At 40.1% G+C, this 15768-nt stretch overlaps 1 protein-coding gene across 1 annotated transcript in view; it reads right to left on the bottom strand.

The window, feature by feature from the left end:
• Positions 1-3273: 3273 nt before the first annotated feature.
• Positions 3274-15768, bottom strand: part of SDAD1 (SDA1 domain containing 1) — a 30763-nt gene continuing 18268 nt past the window's right edge. The window contains exons 13-22 of the mRNA XM_079767260.1: positions 15114-15172; positions 14416-14492; positions 13531-13628; positions 13347-13423; positions 12405-12534; positions 10217-10311; positions 9896-10086; positions 9705-9789; positions 8414-8575; positions 3274-6605 (exon numbers count right to left, since the gene is read on the bottom strand). Coding sequence (XP_079623386.1) covers positions 6558-6605; positions 8414-8575; positions 9705-9789; positions 9896-10086; positions 10217-10311; positions 12405-12534; positions 13347-13423; positions 13531-13628; positions 14416-14492; positions 15114-15172 — 1022 coding nt within the window. The 3' untranslated portion in view covers positions 3274-6557. The remainder of the gene's footprint in view (positions 6606-8413; positions 8576-9704; positions 9790-9895; positions 10087-10216; positions 10312-12404; positions 12535-13346; positions 13424-13530; positions 13629-14415; positions 14493-15113; positions 15173-15768) is intronic.

The following is a 15768-nucleotide window of genomic DNA, read 5'->3' as shown; positions in this document are numbered from 1 at the left end:
TTATTTGCAAAGCCTGAGTAACAGCAGTTACTCAGGTGCATTGAGAGAATCACTAAGGGAGCAGATTATCTGAGTTCAAAGAGGTGTGCTTGCATTAAAAAAAAAAAAAAAAAATGGCTTCCAATTGATACTAAAAGGATAAAAATTAAAAACTAATACAAGGTTTTGAAAACAACCCATGATAAAATGTATTGAGTGAACAAATCTACAGCACAGTAAAAAAGGTGTTATTCATAATTAGGCTGAACTAAATATAATTTTATATAATCTACTCCTCTACTATTAAACAGTTATAGATGTGGCCTTGGCTGGTGTGGCCCAGTGGTTGAGCGTGAACCTGTGAATCAGGAGGTCATGGTTTGATTCCAGCTCACGCTGAAGGAAGCCACCTGTCATGTTCTAAGCACACTAAAGAAGTCCTATGAAAAAGTTCCTAACCTGAGGAACTGAGACCTCGACCAAGAGCCAGAGAGGAACTGAGTCTTTTTACTAATACAATCATGCACCGCTTAACGTTGTGCATTTTAGTATTACCTAGGGAAGTTGGAGAATCATGGACCCTACAACCCAGAATTCCATTTCTAGGTTTCTATGAAAACTGGATAAAGAAAAGATTCTAACCCTGGCCGGTGTAGCTCAGTTGGTTGTGGAGTGTCATCCTGTATACCAAAAGGTTGTGGGTTCAATTCCTAGTTAGTCTGGGCACATACCTAGGTTGTGGGTTCAATCCCCAGTTGGGGCACATACAGAAGTCAACCAATAGATGTTCTCTCTCACATCAATGTTTCTCTCTCTGTTTCTCCCTTCTCCTCTCTCTAAAATCAATGAGCATATCCTCTGGTAAGGATTAAAAATTCTTTTTAAAGACTCTAAGACATATGCCCAAGGAGATATTTACAAAGACATTTATGGGGCAAGATTTTTTAAATAGTGAAAAGGTGGACACAATCTAACTGCTCTGCAGTAGGGTAATAAATGGATGGAAAACTTTACAAAAGTTAAAAAGAAAGAATCTAATATTGTTACATAGTCAGCAAAACAATATAAACAATTATATTTGTTAAATTTTAAAAGATACTAAATGATACTGTCTGCTATATACACACACTTATACAAATACATGCACAAATATAGTAAAATATAACTAAAGGAATTATAGGCATGGAGAAGATAGTGGTTATTCCTGAGAAAGGAGGAAAAATGACTGAGTGGGGCGTTAGTTATAGTATTCTTAAGTTCTATTTCTTTAAAAAAGACTATGGCAAAAATTAAAATTGAATAAATCTGGGAGATTGATGTTTATATTCTATATTTTCTGAATCACAATTAAATGGTAAAATGTTTATAAAATTTTTCTAAAGGGAAAGATTCAAGTATCCTTAAAGCAAGAAGTTGTGAAATACAATTTATTCTTAGTTTAGTTTCCATGTAATTATTTTAAACTTCCTCTTTTGTAACATTTTCTAGAATTAGGTTTCTATTTTGTCCACAATTTACCTTGCCACTTGGTCAAATTTCCTTTTAAAGTATTCCTGTATCTGATGTTAACTTAGATATTAGGCATAGCAGGTATTCCACAATTGGATCTTACTAAGAATGGAACTGGAAGTCATGTTTTAGATTATTTTTTTAAGTGTTTATTATAAATGTTTTACAGCAACATTACAAAATGTTTTGTGATGGTTAATTTTATGTGTCAGAGTGACGGGGCTAAGAAATGCCCAGCTACATGATCTGCTTGTGACAGCAGATCACGGGCCATCTCAGCCTCCAATGTGTGTGTGAGGGACTTTCCAAGAGAGAGCGCTTGAAGGACAGACTGAGTAAGGAAGATCACTCTCACGAATGCAGTGGGCATCATCCAAGCCTTTGAGGGCCTCAACAGAGCAAAAAGGCAGCGGGAGGGCAAACGTGCTCTTTGTGCTTGAGCTGGGACTTTCATCTCCTCTCGCCTGGGACATTGGCAGTCCTGGCTCTCGGGCCTCAGACTCAGACTGCATTGCACCACCACTTTCCCTGGTTCTCCAGCTGTGACCGCAGATCATGGGATGTCTCGGCCTCATAATCTCATGAGTCAATTCCTATTTTGTATCTATTTCTCTGTCTCCCTCCTACTGGTCCTGTTTCTCTGGAGAACAGTTATACATGCTTAATATGTACAGAAAGAGAAAACCGAATCAGCTATATTACTACCACACAAACCCAGCAACTATTTTCATGTGCGTACTATATTTATAAAATTCTTAAGTTGTAGACTGGTGCAGCCACTGTGGAAAACAGTATGGAGATTCTTCAAAAATTAAAAATGCCTTATGACCCAGTGGTTCCACTTAAGGGAATATATCTTAAGAACACCCTTTCTTGTTGCCTTAAATACAGGAGAAATATCTATGAAGGTTAAGGTATTACCATTATCTCCATTTTTACAGATAAGGACACTGCAGCACAGAAATGTAGATTAAAATGTGGTCCTACAGTTAAGCCAGTCAGCATTTGAATCCAGAGTCTGGTTTCAACACGCCAAGAATGACAAATCAGAGCCTAAGATCCTGAGGGCATGACAGCTCAGACCAGCAACTGTCTACCTCCAGACTTCTCATGTGATTCTCCAAAACTTGGTTATACTATTTTTAGATGTGTATTCAGTTACTTGCAGCAGAACAGCCCCAAATACATCTCTTGCCATATTTTGGAACATTTTCTTAGACTAGACTTTCAGATGTAGGTTTCAGTCAACAGTTATGACTATTTTTTAGGTCTTGGCACATACTACAAATTATTTTCCCTGAGAATTATACTAACACTAGAGGCCCAGTGCATGAAGTTCATGCATGGGTAGGGTCCCTAGGCTTGGCAGGCGATCAGGGCTGATCTGTGGGGTGACCAGGGGCCCCCACTGGCATCCGCCTTGGCCGGCCTGGCACCGCCCGCTTGCTGGCCCCGCTCCCAACTGCCACCACAGGTTGCCTCCCTCTGTGGGGTGACCAGCAGGGTGATCAGGAGGGGGCGACATCATAGCGACCGGTTGTCCTGCCGTTTGGTTGATTTGCATATTAGGCTTTTATTATATAGGATAGGATAGCACTTTCGCTAACATTGGGGATTGGCAGATGGAGAAAAAGGGTCCCATCTAGCACCCTGTGAGTAAACAAGAGGAAGAGTGGCTAAGAAGGGGAGAACACAACTCCTCTGGCGTTATCTGCACATTAATCCTGGCCTTGGTTTAAGTACATTCCCCTCCAAATGGTCCAAAAAAAATAAAAAATCACAGGAGTGTCTTAAGGCACCTTTATTCTCTGGCCTCAAATAAAGTTGTTTCTTATACAACATAAAAACATGTACACTGTAAAAGATTCAGAAAGTAAAGTAGAAAGAAAAAAACCCTCACACGATTCCAATCAACATCAAAGAAAACCATGTTTAATATTTGGTATGTTTCTTGGACTTTTATTAGTCCCTATTCTCTCATGTGTAATTGGATTATATTACAAATACTTTGTGTTTTGTTCATTTCATTTATAAGCATTACCTATTGTAAACATTTTAAAGGCTACATAATATTCCACCGTGTGGATAAACCAGTTTAATCATTTCCATATTGAGATCAAACTGACAAATAAAAGCAGAATTTGCAGGAGGAAATAAAATGATCCCATAAGGAGTGTTCTAATATATGTGGTATTAAATAGTACAGAATGACCTATGCTTTCCATTCTTGCTCCATTTTAAAGATGTACAGACCAAAAACTGTACTAAGAGAAAACAATCCATGTCAGCAATTTACCTTCCTATTCCTATTCAATATCTTCTAAAAATCTCATTATACATTCTAAAAATATGTAAGCAAGAGTTAATTTTTAGTTTTAATACAATGAAAGGATGTCACTTAGTAGAACAGGTTTAAAGTGTTTAAAATAGTTTTAAAACAGTTTTAATATAGTTTGAAGAACAGAGCATTCCAACTGATTAAACAGTCTGGTTAATACAGAGCTGCCATACAACACTCTACATACATTATACATTTTCAAAGAATTAGAATATGAAGTAACAAAAACAAAATTTAATTAACAATAACCTTTAAAAAGTTGTACCAATTTTTAAACCTTTTTTCTTTGATGATTCAAGAACCCATTTCCTACTGCTGCCCTGTTCATCCTAAGCATGCCTGTCAGCAAACCCTCCTGCCAGCTGAACTGCCCCTTCGTCAGGATGCCCCGCCCTAAGCTGTGGGCCTTTTTTGATAGCTCTGTATTACATAGTCATTTTTAAAGTCTATTTCCTTCATGGGTTTCAAAGTTTCTGTATGACACAAACATTGTGTTTGCAACCCACACAGCATCTAGCAGGGTGCTTTGCATATAGTGAGCATTCAATATATATCATTGTATTTCAAACTAGTTCCCCCCAAAATGGATGAGGGATAAAACAAAAACTTGTAGCAACTGCAATTGTCATTTCAATAATAAATTAAGCAAAAGATAAAATAAAAACTTAATCGATATCTAACCTTTGATGAGAAATTTACTGAATGCTTACTTTGTGCAAAAACTGTGCTAAGTTCTTATAAATAGCTATTAGTTCTCAGAACCTCAAAACAATCAATGAGGTAGGTCATGTTTCAAATATTTACTGAGCCTGGGGATAGAGCAGGAACAGCCTCTGCCTTTTGGGGAGCGTATTTTCCAATGGAATTTGCTAAGATCACGGACATAATACATTAGCATTCCAGACTTATACATCACTTTATGTAAATATATATGAGCTTGGACAATATGAGTTCATCCCAGAAATGGATCCATTCTCAGTGCTGACAAAAAGGTGAGACTGAAAAGCTGAAACTGAGACCCTGGTGGCTTCTTCAAGGTAAAAGTCACCCTGAAAAGCTACTCTGCCTTTGCTGGCAGCAGCCACCCTTGTGAGGGCCTGATCTTCAAATTTACAGTAAACCAACAAAATATTCTCGAGATTTATAAAATAATAAAAGGAACCATAGCGAGGTAAGATACTATGGGAATGAAGAAATAAAAGAGTTAAGACTGCACCTTTGTAAGCCAGCTAGTTTTCTATTTTGCATATAAATTTCAGTTGAGAGCAGGGTGAAGCCACATTAGACCAGAAGACAGAACACATGGACTTTGGTGGCTCGGCCCTAGGTGGGTGGGAAAGTCTAGCGGAAGGCAGACATTTTCAGGTACCATCACAATTCAGGCAGCAAAGCGGTGGATCCTGGCTGCTATGCCATTTTGGTTTTACTTACCCCTCTCTGGAGCTGGACACACAAGACACTCAGTTCAAAAATGCAAAGAGAGCAGTTTCCAGTCTGAACCATTCAAATTCGCATGGGACACGTTCTATGAAATACTGCAGGTGCCCAGGCTGATTCTGACAGCTCCCCTCACTAGGCCAGTGCAATGAGTCATTAAACCTCCAGGTCTTCACAACTAATCCCCAGTATTTTGGGGAAAATCAGTTTCCTTCAAATAAAACTCAAGTGAATTTAGAAAGTGAACAGAAGATACTGAAAGGGAAGGAGAGAAGTAGTTTTAGAAGCTGCTCCCTGATTCAGAGTGGGCAGAAAATTGTTTACTTGAAAGCAATATAGAGTAATTTTATCATCTACATTATCTAAGAAATCTGAGGTAAAAGGCAACAAACTTTCCAAATGCAACAACTTGCAAACAGAGAGACTGACCTGCTTTCATGCCCCTGAAATCTACTCAAGCACACCTAGGGAAGGGAGACCAATGCAGCCGCTCGGCACATACAAGAAGATCTATTTGATATTAGAAACCTTTCTTTGGACACAAGGCTGAAAATATTAAAGGTGAAAAAAGGCTAAGGAAACTAATTTGATTTTTTTTCCTCTATGGAGACGTGAGCTGCCCAAATGATAAAGACACTCCAAGATTACTATTTATACTTAAGGCAATATAAAAAGCAAGGTTTTAACCTGGCATTCCAAAAATATTTAAATCTTTTGGATGGACTAAAAGAGCTAAATAGTCTACCCAAAATCTGTACAGCAGGGACCTGTTTTCAGCAGGTAAGCCTATTTACAAGTAAGAACCTCTTACTCTTGTAACACTGTCCTGTTTCATTGGAAGAGAATACGTAATCCCCGCCCCCTGCAGAGCTCGTCTACAAGATCTCCATGACCCCACAGGAAGATGGACCTATCTCTACCAGAGAACCATTTACACTGCACATAAATACATATATACACCTCTGTCCCCCACATCCTCCAAAAGGCTGTGGATGCCTTTAATGAGGGATTATGGTCATTTTTACATCGATAAGGATAATAGGCACTGAATAGTTTATTCTTACATGAGTGCTAAATGAAAATGATTTTACAACATCACTACTGTTTACATTTCAAATATTCCCACCATTATCCATCTCCAAAATAAAAACACCAAATTGCTACCAAATTTACTTTGGTTTTCACAGTACAGTGTTTCTGGACTTTTTAATGTAAACATTCTCAGTTTATTAATTTTCAGAGTAATGACACAAATTTAGCATTCTCTTTGGAGTGGCAAAGTTGCTTGTCCAGGTTACTTCATTCTTTTTCTCTTTTTCAAAAGTGCATCTCGTAGGGCCAACTGGAAGATAAGAAAAAGACAACTATACATGGTAAGTCTTGGGTACCCAATTATACTAAGGTAGTTATATGAAAGTGTACCAAAATGGAATCACTAAGTCAATAAGTCATTCCCCAAAACTACAAATAGTGAAATATTCCATAACAGATCAGATCTGTAACCAAGCTAGGGCCTCCTTACTGCTAGGAAATAGGCAAAGCTCTTTGAATACTGTTCCCACCCCATGGGACAAAAGCTCAAAACAGGAGCAGCTACAGAATGCAGAGATGGAGCATTAAGAATAACCCAAAGTTGAAAAAAAGACAACCAAGGTCAATGTACACATCTTAAGTGTGTAATGAATACTATTCCATTAATTCCCAAGTACTGCTCTTGGATTCCCAGAAACTTTTGAAGATCTGTAGTTTTTGAATTTTCAAGGATACGTGTTCATTTGGGGGGAGGGAGAAGAGGAAGCTGCCTGGCTCTACATCTAAATGTTCTAAGTTTTTAAATTTTATGATTTTAAGTTATTGGCTCCTTGCCTTTAGCTCTTATCTGTGTGTTGGTATTTCTTTGTTAGATAGGCAGAATAGCTAGCACACTTGAGGCAGAAAAAATCAAGTTTATTTTAACTTAATTTCCATAGCTAAGAAGGTATTTCTCAGACTCATCTATCTATGAATTATTTTCTCATCTGTAAAATAGGTTTAATCACAGTACCTGCTCATATTGCTGTATGCTGATTAAACAAACATGCTGACAAGGAACAAGGCCAAGCTTCTGTTATTATGCCAAAAAAGGCATGCTAAAAAGGAGAGGAAGTAGCTAAAATGTAGCAAAGCCACAAAAACCTTGTAATGAAGCAAGGCCTATAAACTATTACTATTTCCTCAACCCTAAGCTCTTACAAAGGGCTGGTGACGGATAAACTAATGGAATAAATTCGACTATGAATTTAAATTGAACTGGGAAATTGTAAATATTAAATGGCAGCTTTCCTTTTACCTCAATTTCAACAACTTCTATTAAAAATGCTGTCACTTTACTATTTACATAACATAGTTTAGAACTAGAAAAATTAAGTAAACAGACAAATGGTGCCTCAATTAAGTTAATACTGGCTTGGTTCCCACACAGAGCACTGGCCTGGAGAGCTGGTCATTACATTCAGGCCGAGCATTTTGGAACACTGGTTCGGAATGTGGGACTAGTTTACCCTTGACTGGATATCCTGGAGATTCTTCAGAATACAGTTTGATACACTCTGGTATACCCCCAGTAGAAACATACATTAAAATATAAATTTGTTTTACTACAGTGAATTACTGAAATAAGTAAGCCCAGCATAAAACTAACCATAAAAGATCAAAAATAGATAAAATGAAATCCCAAAGGCCTGTAAGCATAAAGGCTTTGCAAAAGGGCACATACCAACAACCGAACCATTTAGTTTGTGTGCTTCACTAAAACTGTTTCTGAGCTAACCACATATAATTATTGCTTTTAAAAAAGTACCAGACATATAATAAGCACTCAAAAATTCTTACTCAATTAATTTTTATACTATAGCTCACATAAATGTCAGAGAATTTTAGCAAGGGCACGATCTGCACCCTTTTACTTAGAGGAGAAAAACAGACTCCCCTTTGGACAGATGAATCCCAACCAAGTCAGGTCTAGGATTGACACACCCTATCTTCCACCTCTCCAATAACACTCCCATTAATCCTAAGACACACACAATGCAAGGTCTTTAGGAGACACAAGTCCATCCCAAAAGTAAAGGTGTCTTGGAATGACAATTCCAAGCTTCAAGTTGAACTCACCTGCTTTTCTCGGAAGGAACGCTTATTTTTTGAGCGGACATTATGGCTATACCGCATCATCATGAAGTTCTTCTGTTTTTTCTTCTCTTTATTTGTGGAACTGGAAAATGGATTCATTTTGGTTTTCTTCCTCATAAATTCTTTTCGGTCTGTTTTTCCAGCCTATCAGCACACACACAAAAAACACTTCAGGAGTTATCTAATCAATATACACATCTCCTCTGTGCCAGGTGCTCTACTGGATGCCAAGGACACAAAGATGAATGGAACACAGTCCTTGCTCCTCAGTGACTCAGTCCAGGGGAAATGGACCGTGATGAACTGTAATGGGGCAAGGAGCTCAGCGGGAAAAAAGGTCATAACTGAACAACATAAACTGATGAACAAAAACAGATCCAGAGACAGAGAAGCATCAATCAGATGCTCAAACCTCAGAGGGAAGGTAGGGTAGGGTGAGGGTGAGGGGGAGAGATCAACCAAAAGACTTGTATGCATGCATATAAGCCTAACCAGTGGACACAGACACCAGGGGGGTGAGGGCCTGAGTGTGGGTGGGGCGGAGGGGTGGGGGGAGGGAAGAATGGGGGGATAAGGACACATATGTAAAACCTTAGTCAATAAAGAGAGAAAAAAAAAAGGTCATAATTCAGCTTGGTGAGGTCTGAGGAACTTCTTAGAAAGGGAGACCTGTGAGCTGTTTTTTGCAGGATGAAGGCATTCATGGTAAGGGGAAAGGAGAGAGAGGGGTAGAGCATGTCAGGAAATAGGAGTAATAGCATATGGAAAGGTGTGGAGAAAGAACATGGGTTTTTAAACTTAGCTAAATAGATTTCAGTACAAACAGAATGGAGGGTGATGTGGAGCCAGGATGGCCTGATGCCTAAGACAAGCGAAGGCACAGAAAATAAAGATGGAAATGTGGGCAGGGTGCAATCACACCATACCTACCAGAGGCAGACTCCAACTGTCTACCTTTTCATTAATGACTGCAAACATTCCCCTGCTTTCCTAACAGCTTTGGTAAGTGTTCTGAGCCTCTCTGATACCATGAACATGTAATGGTGCTTCCTGTTATCTACATCATGTTTTGGATGGTAGTTACATGTCTGCCTAGTTGTTAAGCTCATCTAACTGAGCACCTCATGCCTGTGCATTTTATTCTATGTTCAGTACAGCTTTATTCAAAACATTAACGTAAAATACTACCATTCTGTGCCTATACAAGTTCTGGGTCATATTTCATTTCTTTGTTTTCTGTTTAAAGGTCGAGGGACCAGTATGCCTCACTCACCATTGCAGTTGCTAGTCTTGTCTCCTTGTCAGACTTTGGCTTTTTATGAAGGCGTTCAATGTCCCGAAGGGAAAGCAACTCGCCCCTGGAATGAAGGAAAAAATATAACATGAAACAAGGGTGGAATTCCTCTCTCTAATACTTTCATTACCATGGAGCTGCCTAAAGACCTAGGGCAGGTGCTGCTGTACCTGGAATCTTCATCACTGTCTATTTCGATATATTTCCTCTTCTGGGCTTTCCCGGGGGCAGCGTCGAGTTCCTTCCTCATCTGGGCCAGGCGGATTTTCTGGAAGTCTTCCTGAGTTAAAACTCGGCTGGTGCTGACGGCTGCAGCTTTGGCTTTCCGCTCCTCCGCAGGCATGCTGCTCAGCTTCTTAGCCTTTAAGGACACAAAGGCTTTCAAGGCTACGAGCTCAGGTGAGAGCTCAGTCCCCCAGCAAGGCCCAGCATAAATTAAGTCTTAATGAACATCGGAGTCATGCACTGATAGAAGGAAATGTTGAACTTACGATTTCTTGCTGTTCTTCATCAGAAGAGTGGTGCACGTCAACCCACTCCCCGTCGTCATCCGACTCCTCACTGAGACTGGCACTTTCCCACCCATCTGTGCGAAAGAGAGCACAGGTAGTCTATCGCTTTGTGTTGAGTACTCATGGCAACTGGAGATAAATCCAGTGAAAGTAAGGTTATGAACCTCAAATAGATGCTCTACAAACCAAGATCTGAGCAATATTTATTGTTAAATAAGCCACATCAATTTAATTCATTGTAGGAATGGGAATTAAGCAATGACCAAGTATCTACCCTCAGCCGAAATCTTACACTTTCTCTAACCCTCAAGACTCAACAGAAAAGGAACAGAATATTGAGTTAAGGCACCTTCCAGGCCAGTCAGAAAATGCAGCCTACACTGAAATTCTGAAAATCATGTCTGACTCCAGAGGCCACATTCTTCCCACCAAACCATGTACGTCAAAACTTCACTTTATAGTTATCTTGGCTACACAGGAAGTACTCAACTCTTCTAAGCACATTAATAAATGTTTTTAGAAACTAGTTAGAACAGTCATTCAGAGAACTGAGGTAGAAGATTCTGGATGTTAAAAAACCTTGCAGCCCTGGCTAGTGTGGCTCAGTTGGTTGGGCATCATCCTGTGCACTAAAAGGTCACTGGTTTTATTCCCAGTCAGGGAACATGCCAGGATGTGATCCCGATCCCCAGGAGGGCACATGTAGGAGGCAGCCTATCAATGTGTTTCTCTCTCTCCCCCTTTCCCTTTCTTTTGCTCTAGAAAATCAATAAAAAACATATTAAAAACAAACAAACAAAAAACACCTTGCAGACACCACAATAAAGGGGTATTAGTGTTCTTAATGGAGACATCACAGTATGCTTTCAAAATCAGACACTTAAAATCTCAGTGGTTCCTCATCCTATATAATAAAAGCCTAATATGCTAAGTGTCTGGTCGTCCATTCAACCAATCAAAGCATAATATGCTAATGATATGCTAAGGCCACTCAACCGCTTGCTATGACGTGCACTGACCACCAGGGGGCAGACGCTCCGACTGGTAGGTTAGCTTGCTGCTGGGGTCCGTCCAATCAGGATTAAGATGGGCCGGGAATGCCCTGGAGCCTTCCTGTTGTCCCTCCCTGGTTGGCCAACCTCACGCGTCCCTCGCCGGCCCTGATCATGCACCTGTGGGGTCCCTCAGCCTAGCCTGTGCCCTCTAGCAATCCGGGACCTCATAGGGGATGTCAGAGAGCGGGTTTCAGCCTGATCCCGCAGACCAGGCCGAGGGACCCCATTGGTGCACAAATTTGTGCACCGGGCCTCTAGTGTTCTATATAATAGTGTCCCAGCTCTTTGGTATGGCAAATACACAACCAGTCATGATAAGGCCCAACTCAGACTCTAGTCTACTATTTAACTATTGTCCACCTTGTATTCTGTACTGTAAGTTTCCCAAATCCTTCAGGACTTTGCTCAGTTTGCCTGGAAAGTCTCCATTGTTCTACCATTCCTCACTTATAATTCAAAATACAGCTCATGGGTCACCATCTCCTTGAGGCCTTTTTTGAACCTAGGAGGTTGACCTGACCTCTCTCCTGCCCTTATGCCTCACTCCAATTATAAACCCTAGTAATACTTTATTGTCAGCTCTTTTTTTCATGCCTGCAGGGCAGGAACCATATCATTCATCTATGTATTGAGAGTGGCCAGCCCACAACTAATGCTTTAAAAAGCTTTGAAATCATGAATGAATGAACAGGAAAAAGACAGAACTTTTAGCAACCAATATAAGAAAGGCTAATCCTAGAAGTCAGAATGGAGATCTTCAAACATTCTTTAACAAATTCAACAAGCATTCTTTTTCAACAGGAGAATTTTGAAAGATTGCTAAGGACTAAAAAATACCTCATCATTTCTTTTTTCCAGGCAACAAATGAAAACCATTATCTTTCCCAAGTGACCAGCATACCATTAAGGGGCAGCCACCCTGAAGAACATGAAAAGACATCTACACTAGAATTAAGTTCCCTAAGAGCAGGAGCCATGCCCATTTGATCCCCAATGCTTGTAACAGTGCCTGGCATATAGTCATGGCTGAATGTTCAGTAGTATAAAGATTTCAAGGTCAGTACAGATATAGGAGTGACTATGTCCTGAATAATGGTGAAATAAAAATGAACCTTCATCGTTTTCCGCATTCTCTTCTCCTTTTTCAATTTCTAGAATTTCTGCTCCTGGGATGTAATCTTTAGCATCTAATTCTCCATATTCTTGTACTCTTGCTTCTACGGAGGCCTCTGTAGGTTTACCCTAAAGGAAAGAGAAATTGTTTTTAATATGGTCCAGAGATTGTAAAATATTATTCATGAAAACGATTTCCTAGGATTATGAATTTAGAAGGGAGAATCACAAAAAAATGAAGTAATCAAATGACAAAGATCAGTCCATATATGCCTTAGGTCAATGTAAATTTCCCAGCCAGAACTCTGTCCACCATTTTCCTGCTTTCTTCTGATCCAGATCAGGAAACTGGAAGTTATTAGAGAACATCCATTAGGATTCCTTTTGTGTGTTTTTTGAGAAAGGGGGGGGAGGGGGAGACATTGATGTGAGAAAGAGACATCGATTGATTGGTTGCCTCCTGCATGCACCCTGACCGGGGGCAGGATCAAACCTGCAACCCAGGTCCACAACCTTGACCAGAATCAGACCCGAGACCCTTCCATGTGCAGGCTGATGCTCTAACCACACTGGCCAGGGCTCCGTTCTGATTCTTAAGTCTTGAGATCACCATCTCTTTTTCTGTCATATACACCCATCTCTCTTCCCTCGCAGCTCCAAAGAGGGATTGCCCATTCAATACTGGCATCAGCTACTGATTGATCTTTGGGATTCCAATCGATTAACGATTAAACAGCCTGACTGACCTATAAGACTCAGTTGTCATCAAATATGTAAGGCAATGGTATTCAATCAATTGTATTCTGAGCTTAAAGAATAAAACCAGGCATATCACCAATACTCATAATGTAAGCCTCACAAAAACTAAAACTCAAACTGTAGGATCACTCTCACCTTCTGAGACCATAACCTTTAGATTAACATATGCATGCTTCACCTACCCGGAATTTCTTCTGTAACATCTGAGGATTCAGTGTTCGGAAGAGTTGAATCAAAGTTCTAGCAGACATCATTACATCTGTAAAATAATTCCTTTAATTTAGAAACTCCAGAGCTAAGTGTCTTTTGAGACAAAAATGAATCATCCTATATTCTTTGGTCTACAGAGACTAACATGCAACTTACTCTTATCTTTGTGTGTTTTATACTGAGCCAGGTCTTGGAGAAGTTCTTCAGTCATGGCTAGAGGACATCGAGCTGTTATCTCCTTTATAGCATTAATTCTAGAAAAAGAAGAAACAATTAAAAAACCCCAAAAAGCAATTTCATATGGTTCAATTTAAGAAGGTGTCCTAAAGGACTAAAAAGGGATAGAAGTTGGGTTTTACAGAGCTTAGGTCTCTAAAACTGCAGCGTAGGAGAGAATGTGAGAGTGGGCAGCCTTAGAGGGCTTTGTTCCAGACAGCTTACTACCATTTCCCCACCAGTGGTATAAGGAATAGTATCTTCTTTATAAAGTAAATAAAGCCAGCATTCACTCGCTAACTCTAAGGGGAAAGAGGATTAAGTCAAGTAAGAAAAGCTAAAGATCTTTAGAGCTGTTATCCCAGCAATAAGTCCATAAAATGTAGCTCTTAACATACTGCTTAGTTATCAGGACAGATTAGATAACTGTTAAACGAGTACTCAAACTCAGTAAGCATTTTTAATGAATCAAAAGGGCTACTGAACTGTCTAGGAATTAAAGAGTGATTTGACAATAAATCATTTTTTCCAGGGAAAGATCTGAATTCAGGGTAGAGACAGGAGAAAAATGCTGATTGCTAAACAATCATTCATTTGAAAAAGTAAAGCTAGTAAAAAAACAAAATGTTGATTAGAAAGACAAATATTTTTTCTCTTGACTCCCTCCTCAAAATTCTGACCAATAAAGTAAAAATATCAAGCCTCCTGAGAAGACTAAAGTATATTTGAGGCCACACTGCCCGCTGAAATCTTCCATCCTGGTCATGTAAAGCTAACCTAGCACATTAAAAACATAGCCAGTGCCTCCAGCCACATTCTACATACCCTACTGTCATGACTTCCCCAGAGTTCTTGTCGGTAACAAAATTGTTGGCCACAGTCATGAGCAAGGATTGAATGACCTGAATTGGGAATAAAAGGAGAGTGCTGGTAAAATATCTGCACCTACTCAAATATTTGAGAATGACAAACAATAGATTATTCACAGTAGGAAAACAGCATTCCACCTTCAGTTTGGGAGTTTGATAAAATTAAGACTGAGGAAGACAGATAAAAATACTCTACTTTGGGTTTTAGTCTCTGTGGCTAACTTCAGATTAAATTTTGCTCTCCATTAATGTTAGTTTTCAATATGGATTAAAGAAATTGCTTTGACCCAGGATAATCCAATCCAAATACTGTTTTAATCAAAGAAAGGAATTATCAGCTTTGAAAAATAATCACTACAAATTTACTGATATTCTTGACCTCCCATCATAAAACTTGGCAATTAAAATCAGAATTCTCAACAACTTGTTCAAAACAAAGCTTACTTCTATAGTAATTTTTTTTTTCAGTTTCTATAACTAAACTTCTGTGTATATCTCCCTAAGAGTTAAAATCGTTTCTACTCACTTAAAAAAAAAAGGGGGGGGGGTGGGTGGGAGGGACAGCAATCCCTGTGGGAAAAGTCACATGATATACTTAATGGTAACACTGCTATGCACTAGATCCAGACAGAAATAAGGTTTAAAACTTCTCACCTCTGGGGGTACTAGGTGATGAGATGCTTGTGCAGCAAACAGAAGGATCTTTGTTACTTCTAAAAATGCAAGAGGTTAGAAAGGTCATAGTTGGTTTATTGCTGTTCTCTAGACTATAGCAAACATGGCAAGGACATTCTGGCCCTAACGCTGCTGCTTACTCCACATGGAACACTCCGCCCCCGTGCTTCCGTTAAGTCCCTACTCAACTGCTGCCTTATCAAAATGTCTTTTCTAACCACACTAGAGGCCTGGTGCACGAATTCGTGCACGGGTGGGGTCCCTCGGCGTGGCCTGCGGGAATTGGGCTGAAACCAGCAGTCCAACGCCACCTGCAGCTCCCACTCATCCTGGCCCCACTGTGCCTGCCACGGGCTTGCGCCCAGTCAGTCTTCATCGGGAAAGGCTCGCCCTGCCACAGCGGTGCTTGCCAGCTGTGAGCCTGTGTCTGTCACCCATCCAGAGGGGGGTGGAGAGGGGGCCAGGACACAATCGGCCTTCTTGGGGGGGGGGGGGCGTGGGGGAACACCCTTGTGGGCCCGGAATCCATCCTGCTGACATTCACACCAGTTGTTGGGAGCCACCTGCAGCCGCTTTTATATCATTTCTTCCTTGCGGAATGTGGCTGCAGTGCCTGAGGCTGACTTCCAGGAGG

The sequence above is a fragment of the Cnephaeus nilssonii genome (genome assembly GCF_951640355.1).
Source record: "Cnephaeus nilssonii genome assembly, chromosome: 1".
Taxonomy (NCBI): Eukaryota; Metazoa; Chordata; class Mammalia; order Chiroptera; family Vespertilionidae; genus Cnephaeus; species Cnephaeus nilssonii.
The sequence above is the reverse complement of the archived record's forward strand: the minus strand, read 5'-3'. Positions and strand labels throughout refer to the sequence as shown.